The 16,635-nt window shown below is 62.2% G+C and overlaps 1 protein-coding gene and 2 non-coding genes across 4 annotated transcripts; all 3 read right to left on the reverse strand.

Annotated features, from left to right (window-relative positions):
• Window positions 1–541: 541 nt before the first annotated feature.
• TRNAS-CGA lies at window positions 542–623 on the reverse strand. Its single transcript has one exon. It is a non-coding gene; the product is annotated as a tRNA-Ser (tRNA).
• A 444-nt stretch (window positions 624–1,067) lies between these two features.
• Window positions 1,068–1,141, reverse strand: TRNAT-AGU. The gene has a single exon. It is a non-coding gene; the product is annotated as a tRNA-Thr (tRNA).
• A 551-nt stretch (window positions 1,142–1,692) lies between these two features.
• Window positions 1,693–16,371, reverse strand: PER1 (period circadian regulator 1). Of its 2 annotated transcripts, none has more exons than XM_041771620.1 (23): window positions 16,274–16,371; window positions 10,556–10,960; window positions 10,354–10,452; window positions 10,094–10,248; window positions 9,876–9,997; window positions 9,582–9,783; window positions 9,375–9,426; window positions 9,095–9,237; window positions 8,650–8,728; window positions 8,466–8,572; window positions 8,159–8,312; window positions 7,962–8,070; window positions 7,736–7,867; window positions 7,403–7,508; window positions 7,129–7,300; window positions 6,911–7,041; window positions 6,522–6,698; window positions 5,865–6,107; window positions 4,347–4,951; window positions 3,738–3,924; window positions 3,376–3,565; window positions 2,933–3,083; window positions 1,693–2,586 (listed from the first exon to the last, which is right to left on the reverse strand). In XM_041771620.1, exons 2-23 carry the CDS (start codon window positions 10,828–10,830, stop codon window positions 2,299–2,301), a joined length of 3,879 nt encoding a protein of 1,292 aa, XP_041627554.1. In that variant the 5' UTR covers window positions 10,831–10,960; window positions 16,274–16,371; the 3' UTR covers window positions 1,693–2,298. The 2 variants fall into 2 exon arrangements, with proteins under 2 accessions (XP_041627554.1, XP_041627553.1); XM_041771619.1 differs by lacking the exon at window positions 16,274–16,371 and adding an exon at window positions 12,431–12,713.
• Between the last annotated feature and the right edge of the window lie 264 nt (window positions 16,372–16,635).

A 16,635-nucleotide genomic window follows, 5' to 3' on the forward strand; every position in this document is an offset into this window, starting at 1 on the left:
GCTCACCCACACCACTGATGGGGAAGGACCGGAGTGGAACCACAGACAGGTAGGCAGCCAGGTAGGTAGGCAGGCGCAACTGTGGGTATCGAGGGGACATCTATCCAGAAAGCCTTATTTTCTCAGTTGACACAGGGAGTGAGACTGAGGGAGGAAGGATGGACTCATGGTCTAGGGCGAAAGGAGAAGGGATGAAACAGTCAAAGAGAGACTTGCGGGGTCGGTAAAGGGAATGCAATACGATGGCCCAGTAGCACCGAGAACACACACACACACACACACACACACACACACACACACACACACACCCCAGTCGGCTGAAGACAAGAAGTCAAATTAGTGGTGAGGTGCCTTTTTCAGGCACAGCCGTAAGAGGAGGTGCACACCGGCGCGTGGGGCCCGCAAAGGGGCGCTGGCGGGCTGGTAGCGGGGGGTTGGGGGGGGCGGAGGTTCCGAGGAACAGGCGGTGTCCTCCTCCCCCGAGGGAAAGAAGCACTAGGAAAACAAATAGCTTTCTCCTCCGCATTCCCAAAAGTACACACGCTGTGAGCAGGATTCGAACCTGCGCGGGGAGACCCCATTGGATTTCGAGTCCAACGCCTTAACCACTCGGCCATCACAGCCGCGTGCGGCTTGGGGCCTGCGCCACTATAGCTGCCTATCAACGGGCCCGCCTCCCGCCGGCCCCGCCCCTCCGCCCGGGACGGCTGTGCGCGTGCGCCGCGGCCAGCACTTCCCCCTGCAGCCGCCCGCGCCTGCTCTGCGAGGGCCGCTATGCTCCCGCCCCCGCTCCGCGCGCACCGCCCTGGCACGGCCCGGGCAAAATGAGCCCGAGCCCCGGGCCGCACGCCCTCGAACGCGGGATGCCCGCGTCACCCCGGTTCCTGGAAGCAAAGTGGAGTGTCAGGGTCCGGATTCACACTAAAAGTGCGCGGAGCGGCAGCTCAAGGTGGGATCGGCTGGGGAAGAATAAGAATCTTCCGCAAGGCGCCGGCCACCCACAGGCTCTGGAGAGAGCTGGAAGCGCGGTGCTCTCGCAGCAATAATATACTGCTTCTTACGGAGCCAGGCACCGCTGGGATTCGAACCCAGGATCTCCTGTTTACTAGACAGGCGCTTTAACCAGCTAAGCCACGGCGCCGGCAGAAGGCAGTTTGCATCTGGAGGTAGATGAGCTATCGGGGGACTCGGGAAATGAGACAGCCTGAAGATGATGGTTCCTGCGGGTCCCGCGGGTCTCCATGACCTCCCCACCCTTCCCAGGTCCGAGCCGGAGGGTTGACGCTCTGCCCCGGCTGTCCCTCACACCTCGGGGGGCCAACCGGAGCGTTGAGTGGGTACGTGAGCTGACGCCCCATAGCCCCCGTCGACGGGGCCCTCTGCTGCGTGGGATCCGGTGACAGAGCAGCACCCTCACCTGCTTCGGGGCCCCTGCATCACCCTCACCTGCTTCGGGGCCCCTGCATGCCGGGCGGGCTCCCCTCTCTGCGGGCGAGCCCGACGGCACCAGCCGCCCAGGGCCGAGGAGATGCTACAGGCAGGGCAAGGCCCTTCTGCCCGCAGGGGTGCCCCTCCCCGAGGGCTGGGGGCACCAGGGCAGGGGGCGGTCACTCTCCCTGCACCCCCTCCCCCCCCAAAGCGGGGCCACACCTCCCCCCAACCCCACATTTCATTCCACAAAGGCCGGGGTGGTTTGTTTTTATCTCTTTGTATTAAAAAATAACAAGACACAATATCAAAAACACAAATGCCATCGGTAGAGGGTACAGCTGAGAACACCTGGGTCCCACCTGAGGGGCAGCACCAGGGACTCCATGGTCCACCAACCTCCCCCACCCTGGAGCAGCTAGGGGTTTGGACCGCTGGGTCCTGCTTGGGCCTCAGGCCCTCCTCCTCCCGCCCAGGGAGGAGGTGGGAGAGAGCTGTCTCCCCCCAATAAATAAGTGCAGCCCCAACCCTCAGGGACCAGGACTGGGCTCAGCTGGGACTGGGCTCAGCTGGGACTTGGGAGAGACCACTTCAGCAGCTTGTCAGCAACCTTGCCCAGGGGAAGGAAGGGCTCCTCACCAGAGGTGGGAAATGAGGCTTCTCTGGGCCGGGTTTATGAATCCCACCGTGTCCCCTCAGAAGCCCTGGCAGCCCCTGTACCCTGGGCTGCTGGCGGGGGTCCCGCCCCCTAAGTGGGAGAAGCCAGGCCAGTCTCCTATTGGTTGGTCCAGCCACATTGGAGTTCTGAGAGGTGGAACATGGGAGAAGGAAGCTTCTCATGCACTCTCGGAGGAGGCCCCCAAATGTGGTCTAGCTGGTGCCATTTTCTGTGGCAGGTAAGGCTGGACTGGATGAGCTCCCCCCTTGTTCCTCCTCCTCCATTGCCAGGTCCTGAGAGCTGGAGACTCTGGCCCCAGCTTGAGCCTGGGCTTCTTCTCCGCCCTCACCCTCACCACCCCCACCCTCGCCTCCACCCTCGCCTCCGCCCTCGCCTCCACCCTCCTCCATAGGCTCCAGTCCCAGTCCATCCAGTTCCGAGAAGAGGGGGTCATTGGGGTGGCTGGGGTCTTGGGTGCTACTACCGCAGTCCACGCAGGCCTTGGAGGGAGAAAGGGAATAAGTCAGGAGGGATTCTCACTGCTCACCTGCCACCCCAGCTCCTCGTGTCCCCCAGCCCAGGAGCACTTCCCAGAATGTCCTCCCAAAGAAATATACTCGTCTACACAGATGCGTGTGGGCCAACAAGATGGGAAAGTGTACTGTACCCTGTTATCTAGAACCCACCACAAGACAGTGTCCATCTGCATAGCGTTGGCCCAGAAAAGGTCTACAAAGACTCGTGCGGTTAAATGCTATCTAACCCTGCAGCAAACATCCTTCAGAATCAACCCCCCCGAGGACAAGGAGGGGATCAGCCCCCAGCCTCGATCCTATCGTCTCTCACCATCACATCGAGGGCCCGAGGCAGCTGACCCTTCCGGACCCAGGAGTGCACAGCACCCAGTTCCCTGCGCTGGTCCTCTGAAAACCGAGGCTGCTGCTTCTGCATGGCCCGCAGCCGCTCCCGATCCTGCTTCAGCACAGTGGCCATGTCCCTGCCCGGGGAGGGGGTTTGGACGGTAGAGGCTAGGAGCCAGGGCCAGAGCCCACAAGGCTACTGTTCTTCCCACCCATGGCCTCCTGCCCTCAACCAGGGTTCAGGGAGTTCAGGGCTTCCAAGACCCAGGAAAGCTTATTCTGAAAGGAACTAATGGTGGGGCTCCGAGGAGCAGGGGGCAGGGCGGGAAGGCCTAGGGCAGAGCCAGCCCCGGAAAAGAAACCCCTAAATTCGGTGGGAAATGAGGGTGGACTGGGAGGTGGACAGAGGGGGCCTCTAACACTCCTCACCTGGAGGGTACCTGGTAGGTCATCATGACACGCTGGTCAGCGTTGGCCATAAGCAGCCAGATGGGATCCTGGAGCACGTACTTTATGACCTGGTCCCCAGGCTCAGCCCTGGCCTGAGCAGACCCTGCTTCAGCCTCTGAAGAGTCAATGCTGCCAAAGTACTTGCTCGTGTGGCTGCTCTGACTGCTGCCTGTGAAGCAAAGGGGGGGCAGCCACCAGAGTCAAACCACTGCACCTACCAGTGAGCCCTTGCTCAAGGCCATGTCTGCAGCCCCCCAGGCCTGCAGGAGGAGGGCCTGGCCTCCCCGTTCCACTGCCCTGCCCTGAGGTGCAGGTGTTTGGGGAGGGAGAGGGGCACTCACGTGTGATGCTGGCTGAGGTGCTTCCTCCCTCATGGGAGCCCGAGCCAGACCCAGAGCCCAAGCCGGAGCCCAAGGAGCCCGAGGCAGCAGAGCCTGTGCCAGATTGAGAGTCCTCCTGCAGCAGCAACTCCAGCAGGTCACTGGAGCCAGACAGCGCGTCCTGGTTGGAGGACTCTGTCACCTCCACCTGGAGGGGGGTGGACAGGACAGGATCAAGAGATCAACACCAAGGCTTCCTTAGGCTGGGGGGGTGGGGACACGGCTGGGCCCAGTGCTCCCTGTTCCCACCCCATGACAGCAAGGCCAGCTGGGGAAGAGCAGGGACGAGGTGCCGGACCCTTCCTAGGAGGCAGGAGTGCTCTCAGAAGCTACTGGGATGTCCTCGCCACCTGTCAGACAGGACTGTCCCCACTCCACAGATGAGGCAGTGGATTTCTGCCTCCTTCAGAAATTCAGCTGGGGTTTCCCACCCTACGACACCATCTTCTGGAGACTGAGACAGTGAGATACAGGACACAAGTCAGGGACATGTGCAAGGAGGAGGAAGAAGAAGGGAAGGGGGCTGAGTGGGAGCTGGTGAAAGGACGCAGGGCAGGGGTCAGTGCTCACCAGTCTGGCCTCTGGCTCAGCAGTCTCCTCACTGGGAGGCGGGGGCCCAGCACTACTCCCAGGCCCAGCACTACCCCCCTCAACACGGGGAGGCTCCTCAAGCTGCAGCAGGTTTAGCTGGAGTGGGGAGCTGCATCTCGAGTTGAACAGAGGCGAGTCCGACCGGCGGGGAGGGCTGGGGGGTGGTGGGGGCAGGGATGGAGAAGGGGAGTGGGAGGCAGGGGTGGGAGGCCCCTCCGCAGGCGTCTGGGGGACCCCATAGGGGTAGCCAGACGGGGTAGGGAACAGATAGTTAGGAAGCACCAAGGCCACCATTGGGGTCACGAGCGGGGCAGGGAAGGCTGCAGGGGGCCCAGCTGTAGGGGCAGAGGCAAGAGACTGGGAGCCTCCCCGAGGGGAGAACACCGGGAGAGGGTAGGGCTGAACGACAGCCGGGAAGGGAGTAGTGGCAGGTGGGGGGGGCCAGGGGGCAGAGGGTGACACAGGTGGTGGGTGGGAGCCATAGCAGGGGGCTTCGGCCTGGGGGGTCTGGTGGTGGCGTGAGCGCTTGGCTTTGGATCGGCAGTGGTGTCGGCGACTGGGGGGAGCGGGGCCATGGTGGCAGCCTGTGGGGAGAGACCAGGGTTATCAGCAAGGGCCTCAACCTGGCTGTCGGCATCCCTGCCACCCTCACTGCCCTGCCACTCCGACCAGGGTGAGGGCAGGAGAGGGCCCCAGGAAGAGCTCGGCCCCCGGGCCACACAGAACAAGGAGGGACCCTGGGGAAGGAGAGGGAATCTTCAGGGAAGAATCACAGGAGGCAGGGCCACGGGGATTTATTGCAAAAGGAGCCAGGAGAGGAAAAGTTACAGGTGGGGGGGAGCTGGGGGTGTACGGAAGACAGGGGCACGTCGGCCGATGGGAGGAAGCAGGGCAGGTCCGCGGATGAGGGGGCAGGCGGCTCCGGTCCATCCGCCAAACTCCCACAGCAATGCCAGCCTGGGCGCTCCTCCTGCCCGTCGAGGCCGTGCTCGGCCTAGCTCGAGCGATGAGGCGGGCAGGAAAGCCCAGTCCCGGGTCCTGTGTCCGCCTGCAGGGAGCCTCTCTCAGGCACCTGGAGGGCTGACATCCTGCCCTTGAAGCCCCAACCCCAGGGGGTGGTGTCCCAGCTCGCCTGGCCTGACTTCAACCAGGAGTCTCTATGGGTCTCTTAACCAGCGACAAGTTGGTCATAGGAGGGCGTTCTTTGGCCCCTGGCCCCAAACTCGGCTTAAAACCGCTTACCTGGAGCAGAGCAGCTCTGCCTGCCTGTCTCAGTGCCAGCCCCCCGGGGCTGCCCTCCTCTGGCTGCAGCCCAGAACCCCAGCCTTGTGGGGAGAGGCCAGCTGGGGGCCTGTCCCTAAGCCCGGCCCTGGAATGGAGGCAGCACCAGCCCAGGGCCCTGGAGCAGGACTGTCTCCCTCAAGCACCCCCTGGCCCCCAAGAGTCTGGTCCTAGACTGAGCAGAGGACAAGGCTCAGGGACATCCCGGATGGCTACCTCGCTCGCCAGGGGCCAGGGGGGCCGGGGAAGAGCTGTCGAACGCCCGCAGTCGGCCAAGGTCTCGAAAGCGGCTGAGGAAGGCCTGCTCCTCCTTCTGTGTATGCAGGGACAGCACGGCCTTGGTCAGGCCCACCGGGCGGTAGGCATCTGGGGCAGGGTCAGGGGCTACCGTGGGGCTGGGGGCTGGGCTGGGGGCTGGGCCCGGAGCCAGGCCAGGCAGGTCCTCCATCATGATGATGTCTGAGAAAGAGGAAACAGGTCATTGGAATTACCTCAGGCATTCCTGCAGCCACACCACAGCCTCCCCTCAGCAGCCCAGCCAACCCCTGGCCACTGCCCCACGGCCAAGCCGGGGCCCAGGTGCATCTCTTGACCTCCTCCCCACTGAGGACCCATTCTGGGCCCTCATTTCTGTGCAAAGTGGTCCTGAGCAAGAGAGAATACAGAGTCCCCTCCAATGACAGTGCCTTAGGGTGACACCTCCATGCCTCTCCTCTCTCCTCCAAAGGAAAGCTCACCTTCCCTCACATGTATGACGGATGCCCAAAGACCCTCTGGGGGTTTTCGACAGTCCTTACCCTCAAACACTGCAGGCACCTGACGCCTGAACCCCCCATCCTAGGCTCTGTGTGCGAACTGACGCCAGGCCCATACCCGACTCCGGGGGCTTCTTGTCTCCCACATGGACGATGGTGGAGCTGAAGCTACACTGGCTGGTGACAGATACCACGCTCTCTGCCTTATTGGCCAGGGCGAGTGGGCTCAGGGCGCCTCCCACCACTGGCTCCTTCTGCAGGCTGGCCCCCTCCCCAGACAGCACTGCCGGTGGATCTGTGCAGAGAGATGGCGCCAGTTACCCCTAGGAGATCCGAAGAGGAAATCTGGCAGGGGTGGGGGGCATGGACAGGAGGCAGGAGTCTGCATATCTTAAGGACCAGAGGGGGACAGGGTAGAGGAAGGTGGGGGGCCCCAAAGGCAGATGTGTAGAGACACAGAGCCAGCAGGACAGGGCAGCAGGGGCAGGGCACGCGCCAGGTCTTTACCTTTCTTGGTCCCCAAAGGGACTGGACCCGTCCTTTGCTTGTCATCATCGGAGGCCGATGAGGTGGTGCAGGAGGAAGAGGAGGCACATTTACGCTTGGTCGTGCTAGGGATGTTACAGCTCTCCAGGTACCTGAGGGGCCGGCAGAGGATGTGAGAGTGGGGCTAGAGGTGGGGTGAGCCAGGGCCCAAGTGGGGGAAGGTTTCACAGTGGCCTCACCTGAGGATGCTGTCCAGGCAGTTAATCTGCTGGTAGGAACAACTGGAGGCTTCTTTCCTTTCAGCCTCCTCAGGGGTCAAGGTGAGTGGGGCTGGGCCTGGAGCAGGGACCATCTCCAGTTCTGGGTCCGGGAACTGACCAGAAAGGGTCTTGGCCTTGAACGTGCCTGTAGCTGGGCCAAGGACAGAAAACAGAGAAACAAGTTCCTCTGAGTTGGGGTGGAAGTCAAGGAACCTCCAGGTCTCACTCCTCACCCACACCCCAAACAACTCACCAGGGAGGCGGGGCCGGGGCATAGGCCGGGCACGGGACTCAATAAAAAGTTGCTGGCCCTGGTGCTTCACCAGATGCACATCCTTACAGATCTGCTGAAAGGTCACCTGTGTGACAGAGCAGGCCAGCATTGGGAGCGTCCAGCCAACATCAGAAGCCCAGGGCACAGAGCAGTGAGAGGTACCAGTGAGCAGGCAGGGAGGCCATGGTGAGAGCAGGACCAGAAGGAAAAGGCAGAGAGATGGGGCTGAGCTCCTCTGGGCCTGGCCATGATGGTTCTGAGAGCACCAGGGGAATGCAAGCCTGGAGGGTGGAGTGGAGGAGGGACACTCACCGGTGCAGGAGGCCCAGGCCCCTCGGCATCACCCCCGTTGCTATCACTGGAGGAGCCAGGGCTGAGGAGAGGGCCTGGGGAAGTGATGGGGCCCACTCCACAGAGCCCACTGGGACTGGGGCTGTGCACAGGCTGAAGCAGGAGGACAAACGGGTTAGATGGCTCAGCTCTGCTCCCCACCCCTACCTCATCTCCTCATTTCCAAGCCCCACCCCTCCACATTCACCTGTAATAGCAACCGGTGGATCTGCTCTGAGAGCTCCTGGATATCAGAGTCCAGTGACAGAGCCGGGCTAGGGGCCGGGGGAGTGAACACATCCTCATTCAGGGGTGCCCTGTGGGGTGGGGGAGGGTAAGCTGAGGCCTGCCCCGTCCTGCAGAGACGCAGCCCATGGAGCCAGCCCTGGGGCATGGCCCACTTACGTGCGTACTTTGTGGCGGCCCAAGACAAAGGCCACCTTACGGCTCCAAGGGTGCACGAAGCCGGCCCAGCTGGTGTCCATGGTGACATACTCCCCATTGCGGGCGCAGAAACGGATAGGGGAATGGTCGAAGGGCTGACCAGCCAACTGCAGGACTGTAGGGGTGGGAAATGAGGTGAGGTTCAGCAGGACGGAAGACCATCCCCTGGGGACCTGGGAGACCAAGGCCCCGAAAGATACAACCACAAGCATGGCCATCGAGAAGCCCTACAGATAGCTGAGAAGGGAGAGCAGGATAGAGAACTCACTCTTCTTGTGGATGGCCAGCATGAGGGGTCGGTCCTCAGGATGCAAGAACAGGAGCACTGGAGCTCCCAAGAGGTCCTGGGGGAGGTAGCCCAGCAGTGGGGCAGCCCTGAAAGGGGAGGTGGCATCAGAGTAGCCATGGCCTCAGCCCTGGCCACCCCATTTTCTTCCACGTCCTGAGCTCACCTTTCGTCCACATCCTGGAAGAGGCAGCTGGGTGTGTGCCGAGTGGTGAAGATCCTTTTGTCAGGGGGGATCCGGGGAGCTGAGGCACAGCAAACATGGCCATTGGGTTCTCTCCAGAAGGGTCCAGCTTCCCTGCCCGCCCATGCCACCTAGGGCCCAAGCTGGCTGGCAATCCTCCCCACAGCTCAGCCCAGGGCTGTGTAGCCTACAAAGAGGGTCTGGAGAATTCCCCTACTCCACACCCAGAGTGAACCTGAGGATCAAAGCATACTCCTTTCCCAGCTCCTAGTTCCTGGTGCTCGTCCAATGTTCCCTCTAAAAAGGGCCTCAAACTTTCTTCCTTCTAGTACCTTCTCTGTCCCAAAATTCTGAAGAATGGAGACCTCACCCATAGCCCAGGGAAGTCACCCTGCCTCCTACTAGGCCAGGCCCGATGCCCACATACCTTCATAACCCGAGTGGATGCGCTCAGCGATGAGCAAGCAGCATGGCTGTGCAGGGGCCCCGTCTGAGACCCGGATCTTGGTCACATACGGCGTTAGGCGGAATGGCTGGTACCGAGGCCCTGAATCCCGGTCAGGACCTCCTCTACCAAGGGAGAGAAAGAGGCATTAGTGACTCTCCGTGGAGGGCCACCCACCCTTCACCTCAAGGCCACCGCCCACGCAGCAAAGAGGCAGGGAGCGGAGGGTGGGAGGGGTTCTGCTCCCACTTCCCCCAGCTACCTGATACGGCAGAAGACAGACTTCTCCTGGGTGAAGTCCTTGAGGCTCGAACCTGGAACAGACCAGAAAAGCACTAAGAATGACCCCCGCCAACCTCACCCTGGGCTGAAAAGCACCCAGCCAGGAAACGCTGGGGTCCCTGGGTCCCCCACAGCAGGAGCTTCCTGGGACTGCTGGTCCCTCCTCGCAGGCACTTGGGGGCCTCACCTGCTGAGGCCCCAGCACCCCAGGTGGGCAGGCGAGAGGGGGCGGTGGAACCATAGAAGACGCCCACGTCCTGGGGAGCCAGCAGCTCTGAGAAGCGGGTGCCCCGGAACACATCCCGCTTGCAGCGCAGCAGGACGCCTGCCTGCTCGGAAATGTAGACGATGCGGCCTGTCAGGAAGGAGACAGCCACGGAGAAGGTATCCTAGGCAGGAAAGTGAAGATGGAGGAAGATTCAGCAGCTATGCATGTGAGGAGGGTGGTGTGTAAGGACAGAGAGGCCGGGCTGTGGCTCACCTGGTTGCGAAGCGTGTACTCAGACGTGATGTGCTCCAGCTCCTCCAAGGTGTAGACGGACATGTCCATGGCACAAGGCTCACCCTCCTCCAGGCTCCACTGTTGGTAGTATTCCTGGTTGGCTGCAGGGTGAAGGCAGTGAGGTATTTAGTGTGGAGACTGCCCTAGTGCAGGAGCCCAGGACCTGGCATTGGCTTCCCCGGAAGCGCCACACTCACCCTGCACCTGCTTGACACAGGCCAGAGCATACTGTAGCGTGGCCAGAGTCCCAGAGCGGCCCTTGCCCCGGCGCTCTGGTGGCAGCCGAAGCTTGAGCTCCCGCAGAGCCGTCATAAGTTCCTTCTGGGTCCTTGCCCGAGCTGACTGTTCACTGCTGCAGGGCCCACAGGGATGGACGGGGGTAGAGACATTAGCCCCAGATCAGGGCACAGGCTCCCCACTCCCCCCACACCCTCCTCTGGCCCCCAAGCCCACGAACCTGCAGCCACTGGTAGACGGGTTGTCCTGCTCTGAGCTGGCACTCAGGAGGCTGTAGGCAATGGAACTGCTGGGTGGGGATGGACTCTGAGAGTTTGTGCTGGGGGAGAAGCAACAGACCCAAGATGAGAAAGTGGCCAACAGCATAGGCCTGTCCTCTAGCTCAGCTACTCCCCTACCCTGCAATATACATCCCTACACACCTCTTGCTGCTCTCAGTGGTCTCCAGCAGGGCGGAGTCCTTGCCATTGCCAGAAGAGGAGCTATGGGAGCTGCGCTGAGATGCTCCCCTGGACTCTGGCCCATTGGATTCATTGCCGCTGGAGCCATTGCTGTTGGCATCTGTATCATCTGCCAGGCCAGGGCCAGGGCAAGACCGGTGCTGTGGAGGCCCAGGGGATGGGGCCCCTCCAGGGCAAAAGGACTCCCCTGGCCCTGGGTCCCCTCCCCCATCAGCCCCTTCTAGGGGGCCGCTCATGTCTGGGCCATGGGGAGGGCAGGAGGAAAACAGGGAAGGCCGAGAGGCCACCACGAGCACACAAGGGGGCCGGGCGGCCTGGCTGGGGGAGTGAGGTGAGAGGATTGAGAAGTTCGATCACAGACAGCACCTGGACAGGGAGACCAAAGAACGCAGGCTTGGAGAAAGGTGAGCAGCCGGGTTTCACCCAGACCTCCCCCGTGTGCCCCCGCGTCCCCGGAGACCCAGGCATTCCGCCAACAGGGAGCCTGGGCAAGTTCTGCTTCCCATGCGGGTAGGGGGCTGCTGCAGGTGGGAAGGGGCCTTTCTCCGGCCTTCCTCCATCCACGTCCCCTGCCACCGTGGCCCAGGAGAGTGGAGCCAAAGCCTGAGCGCTTCCTATCCCCAGATCCCCAGCAGGCCCCCACTCTGCAGGGACTCCGAGGCCTCGGGGCAGGGGGCATGCCGGTCGCCTCCTATATTTAGGCCTCCCGGCTAATTTTATCCGGGGGCGGCGCCACCCCCGCTGCACATGCGCACGGACTCCCGCGGCCCCACCACGCGCTTCCGCCGCCGCCGCGGTCGCCAAGGAAACCGACGTCAGCAGCTGAGCTCAGCGGTTGCTGGAGGGACCACGGGAGGGCGGGAGGGGCGACCCTTCCCCCATTTCCCGACGGAGCCGGGGATCGACCCACTCCCACGCTGGCGGGCGCGGCCGCGAGTTGCCCACGAATGCACCCTCAGGCCCGGGAGGGCCCGGTGGCCACACGAAGAAGGGCAGCCCATCGGGTTACCAGCGGCCGACCCTGCTCCCCAGGGCAAAACACAACTGCCACCGCCCTCGGCTCAAAGGCTCCCCGGCCCGGCGCTCGCCGGGATCCCGGCCATTCTGGTCAAGACGAGGCGACACCGGCCCCTGCACGTTCTCCCGGCCCCCAGACCCCACGCCGGCACCCGCCATTGTCAGGGACACGGGAATCCTCTCTCCTCGGTCCTCTACTTTTCCAGATTCCACCCCATCACCCCACCCCCATCCGAAGCGGACACACTCAGCTGTGAGCAGGGGCCACACCGCCACCAGAGGGTAGTTCGTCCCCTACTCCTCGTCCAACCACACCCCCAACCCCCGGAGCATTTTCTGAGCGCCAGTAGAAAAAGGAAGGCTGTGGCCAGCAGCAGGAACTAGCGCCGGGAACGGGATGTTCCAGCCTGAACCAGGCTTACATCACGGCCGGCGCGGGGCCAGGGACTGGAGGGGGGAGCGCGGGGAGCGCGGAAAGCCTGAAGGGGTCCCGGAGCCGGGGCAAAAGCAGGGACCCCCGAGTGACGAGAAAGGCGGCGGGGGCCTGCCTGCCGAGGTTCGGGTGTGGGGCCTGGCTCGCTGGGAGGAGAGGTCAAGGCCGGGGTTCAGGTAAGCGGATCAGGCGCGCGGATAGCCTATGCAGGGTTGCGAGGAACACCTCGGTTCCCGACGGCACAGAGGGGGTGGGCCGCGCCAGGGAAGGCGGATTGCCGGCACGCTGTCCGAGCGCCGGGGCCCAAAGCAGAGCCTGAGGCTGGAAACGGTGGCGGCCTGACTCGGCGCAGGAGACCGGCCCCGGGGGGCCCTGGGGATGCCTACCTGGCCGCGCGAGCTCTCTCCGGCCTCCTGCCCGCCGCCGTTGCAGCCCTCCGCCGAGTGGAAGCTTCGCGGGGCCAGGAGGCGGGTTGCATAATGCCAGGCACTGCCCCTCATTGGCCTCCTGCCGGCGGAGCCGCAGGCCCCGCCCCCGATTGGCTGGGGATCCCGTCCCGGCGCCTGATTGGCTACTGGCCCCTACTGAGGTCAGGGCTGTGTCACACACACGGGCGCACGTGGACCTGGGTGCTGGCGCTGGGCTGAAGGGCCCCAGACACCACCACGCAGCCAACGGGCGCAGAACGCCTTGCACAGTGAATAACGGGAGGGAGGGAGGGGTGGGGAGGTAAGCTGCCCTTCAGGGGAATCGCCGTCCGCGGTGGGTGCTTAAGAGAAGTCCACTCCCTGGACTGTACAGCCCTGCAGAACAGGACACCTTGGCCTTGCCAGAGGTGGGGGAAAGGAACGCAGACCCTGGGGGTGGGCCAGGCTGGATGAGATGGCTGGTCCCTGGGAGGACAGGTGAGAGGGGGTGGGGCACACAGAAACCCAGCTTGGCCTCTCCTGGGTTCCTCTGTCCACCCTTGTCATCACAATAAAGCCATTTTATCCAGCCTCTTCCTCTGAGACTTCAGATCCTGTGGACAGCCACGACGATATTGAGAGTTCCCTTGTGATAGGGGGTGGAGTGCAGGGGAGGATGCAAACAAAAGGGGCAGCCAGGATCCTTAAAGGCTGTGAAAGGAAACAATGCCAGGTGCTTCCGTACCCAATGACCACCCAATGACTGGTGCTGCTTCTCTCCTGAGGATGCAGCCACCCACAGTCAGGACTGCCCCAAAGTGGGGGCCAGGAAGCCAGGACTACAGGGAAACAAAGGGAGTGGCCAAGGGAAGAGACCAAGTGGGACCCTAGAGAGACACAGGTGGGCGGCAAGGGCTTCAGATCCCCACCACTGGGACAAGAGAAAGCCGAGGACCTCATCTGTCACCTCACAGTATTCCCCAGTACCCAGGACACAGCCTGATGTAGCACCATAGGTGATCAACAAATACAGTGACTTTGTTGTAAACAAGGATAGATTGAGGGAGGACAAGGGGCCTCAGCAATGGAGCAGGGGCTGGAAAGCATGCTTTCTGTAAAGGGGAGAGGGACAGAACACTGAGTCCTGATTTGGGGAAATAAAGTGCCAGGATGAGCTGGGGAACAACCGCAGTGACACACTCTTCCATCCAAGACAGCCATGGGTAGTGCCTCCCAGGGCTCCCTGTTACTGTGGGTGGCAATTGAAGAGGCCCCCAAGCTGACGCTGACATAATCAGATGGGGGTGCACTCCCTCACTGTCACGTGGCCTAAGCTCTCCTTAACAATGGCCATCCCCGTGGAGGGGACAAGGGGAGGGCTCTGTGCAAAAGATGGGACACAGTGGGGTCATAAAACAACCCAGAAAAACCAAAGCCAGGAAACACAGGAAACAAAGGACTCAGGAGTCTGGATCTTCAGTGTCATCTCCTTGGAAATGCCCCCCCAACTCCTAAACTGTGGCCCGGTCCCTTGTCTCATGTGCAGACACCTCTCCTCTGGAAACCCGGTTTTCCTTGCTCCCCGGCTCTCCTCCGGGGTATGGGTGTGATCTCCGCATAAACGGGCAGCCCGGGCTCTCCTACCCCCACCTCCACGTCTGTGTTCTGCGTAGACAAAGGGGTCCAGCGCTCCCGCAGCTACCCCACCAGTTCCCAAGGCCCCGGCTGTCCTGCCTCCCAGTCCCCACAGTAACCAGGCCCTGCTGCCGTCAATGGAGGAGAGAGGGCGGGAGGGAGCGGTGACGTCAAAGCAAAGGAAGAGGGCGGAGCAAAGCAGCCGGGGAATGTGGGACGGGGAGGCTGGAGAGGCAGCGGTTTGGGAGGCGGCCAGCCCGAGGGCGGCGGCCAGCGCACTTGGGAACATCGTGTTCTCTTGGCCGGCGGCCCAGGACATGCACCCAGCCTGGGCGCCTCCCCCAACCGAAGACAGCCGTCCTGTCCCAAAGCCAGGGATTCCTGGAGAGAGGATTAGGAGGAAGGGGTCCCCCGCCCCTGCCCCTGCGCCTGGCTCTCCTCTCGAGATTCGCAGCCGCCCCTCCCCTCGGCCTGTTCTCGCAGCTCCTGGCACTGGCTTCCCCCCTCTGTCAAACTGTACACATCTGCTGGCCCTATCCCAAAGAGCTGGGGCGGAGACGCTGGAGGCCCAGGTTCTGCGAGAGAACACGCACCTTTGCTCCTTCCCAGAGGCCCCCTCGGAGCTGGAATCTCTTGTTACTATGGCAGCAGAGAGAGGGGAGGAGGGGCGTGGAGAAGAATGGGTGTAGGATGAGGAAATCGAACTGGGACAGAGCAAGTGGCCCAGGTCGGGGCCTGGATCCTGGGAGAGGGTTTGGGTTGGTGCCTGACCACCAGAAGGCCAAGAGGGAAATGAGGAGGGAGTCACCAAAATTTGTAGAAAAACCTGAGAATGAGAATAGTTCCCAACCACAGCATTCCTGTCACTGTTGTTTTGAGATCCTATAGGCTTTTTTGTTTTTTGTTTTTTGGTTTTTTAGCTAAAAGCCAAACAAAAACATTAGGCCATGACCCAGGCATTGCACTAAGCACCATACGTCTATTATCTTATTTAATCCCCAGAACACCCCTGGGTGATGGGGATTACCCTCATTCCACAGAAGCAACTAAGGCTCAGAAGTTACTGAATTTGCCTCACAATGTGTTCTCGGCTGTTAAGAAATGGAGCCCACGGTTAAACTCTGAGCTCTGATGATGGCTTGTCATTCTGGCGTCTTACCTTTTGGGCACCTGTGCAGCATTTGGGGGATCAGCACTTCTCTTAATATCCAGCCGATTCTAAGTTTGGTGCCTAGAACATAGATCTACCCATCCCCTTCTCTCCCAGAGCCTGGTCTCAGACATCCAGTCTGCACTCCCCACATGCGTGCCCCAATCATCTCAGCCCCAGTTTTCACACGCTCACAAAGTCCTTGAGATCACCCCAGCAGCCACTGACCCCAGGGATTTCCTAGGGGCCCCACCGGCTCACTCTTCCACCCAACCCCGGGTCACCATGCCACAGGTCCGGCTGTTTGTACAGAAAGCAAAGCTATATGGAGAGGTTGGAGCCTCCTGGCGTCCAGGGGCTCAGGAAGACACATGCACAGACAATCCGCACAACTCTGCCCTCCCTCTCAGGACAGTAGCTACTCCACCTTTACACCCAGGGATGGCTCTAAGGTGGGCCTCTGGGAGCCCCTCCACTCTACGCAGGAGAACGATATCCAGATCCGCGACGGATGCGACGGGCTCAGGGTCACACACATCATCTCACCACCCTTTCTCGAATCACCATGTCAACCCTTTGGTACCCTCCGACCTGCCCTACAAGGGCCTCCCTCCAGCCTCAGAACCCCTGTGTCTTTTAAGTGCTTAGGGTGCCTATCTAAACAGTAGCCAAGGGCTGGAACGGCCCCCACGCACTGTCAGGGACTCTGGGGGTAGGGGTCTCGGCTCCCTCGGGTAGCTGAGGGCTTCCGAGCCCAACTTCCCAGGACCCCTTGGGCCAGTCGGGGTTGAGGGTGGGGAGTGGTCCAGGCACCTAGAGCAGTGAGGGATCTGTCAGATGGCGGAGACTCCCGCCCTCGTCCCTCTGGAGCTGAGCCTGGGGTCCCATTCCCCACGACCCTCAGAGCTCCCCCCGCGGCGATCTTGCATTCGCACGACCCCCCGTCCCACTCCATTGATACCGCCCCCAACTGGACGCAGCACTCGGGAGAAGCACACACGGCCGCTGCTCGTCTCCTCCCACCCGCGAGCACTCACCCTGGCGCGCACGCAGAGGCCACGGCTTCTTCCCCTGCCGGACCAGGGCGCGGGCACTGGCTTCCCCCCCACCCCAGGCCCGCCCACTCGCCACGCGGCCACGCCCCTCGAGCTCATTGGCCCGGGGGCCCCGACCCATGCCCCGGGCCGCGTGCGGCCGCCCGGCCCCCGCGCAGCCGCCATTGGCGCCCGTGGCCGCCGTCATCTGCTCATTGGTCAGCTTGCCCGCCAGCAACGACAGCTCCACGTGCAAGAGGGGCCGCCCCGGCGCGTTGATTGGGAGCCTGGCCGAAAGTCACGCCTCCATCCACTTCAGAAGTTCTTATTGGCTGTGGCCCATCCTCCGACCTGCCTGTCCAGCC

The sequence above is a fragment of the Vulpes lagopus genome, chromosome 10 (assembly GCF_018345385.1).
Source record: "Vulpes lagopus strain Blue_001 chromosome 10, ASM1834538v1, whole genome shotgun sequence".
Lineage (NCBI taxonomy): Eukaryota > Metazoa > Chordata > Mammalia > Carnivora > Canidae > Vulpes > Vulpes lagopus.

Coding starts and splice junctions, on each gene's coding strand:
- PER1 (XM_041771620.1), bottom strand. CDS start 10,830: ATGAGCGGCCCCCTAGAAGGGGCTGATGGGGGAGGGGACCCAGGGCCA. Junction 10,249..10,353: donor CCGTCTACCAGTGGCTGCAG/GTTCGTGGGCTT, acceptor TGGGCCCTGCAG/CAGTGAACAGTCAGCTCGGG. Junction 7,042..7,128: donor TGCCTGGACAGCATCCTCAG/GTGAGGCCACTG, acceptor CCGGCCCCTCAG/GTACCTGGAGAGCTGTAACA.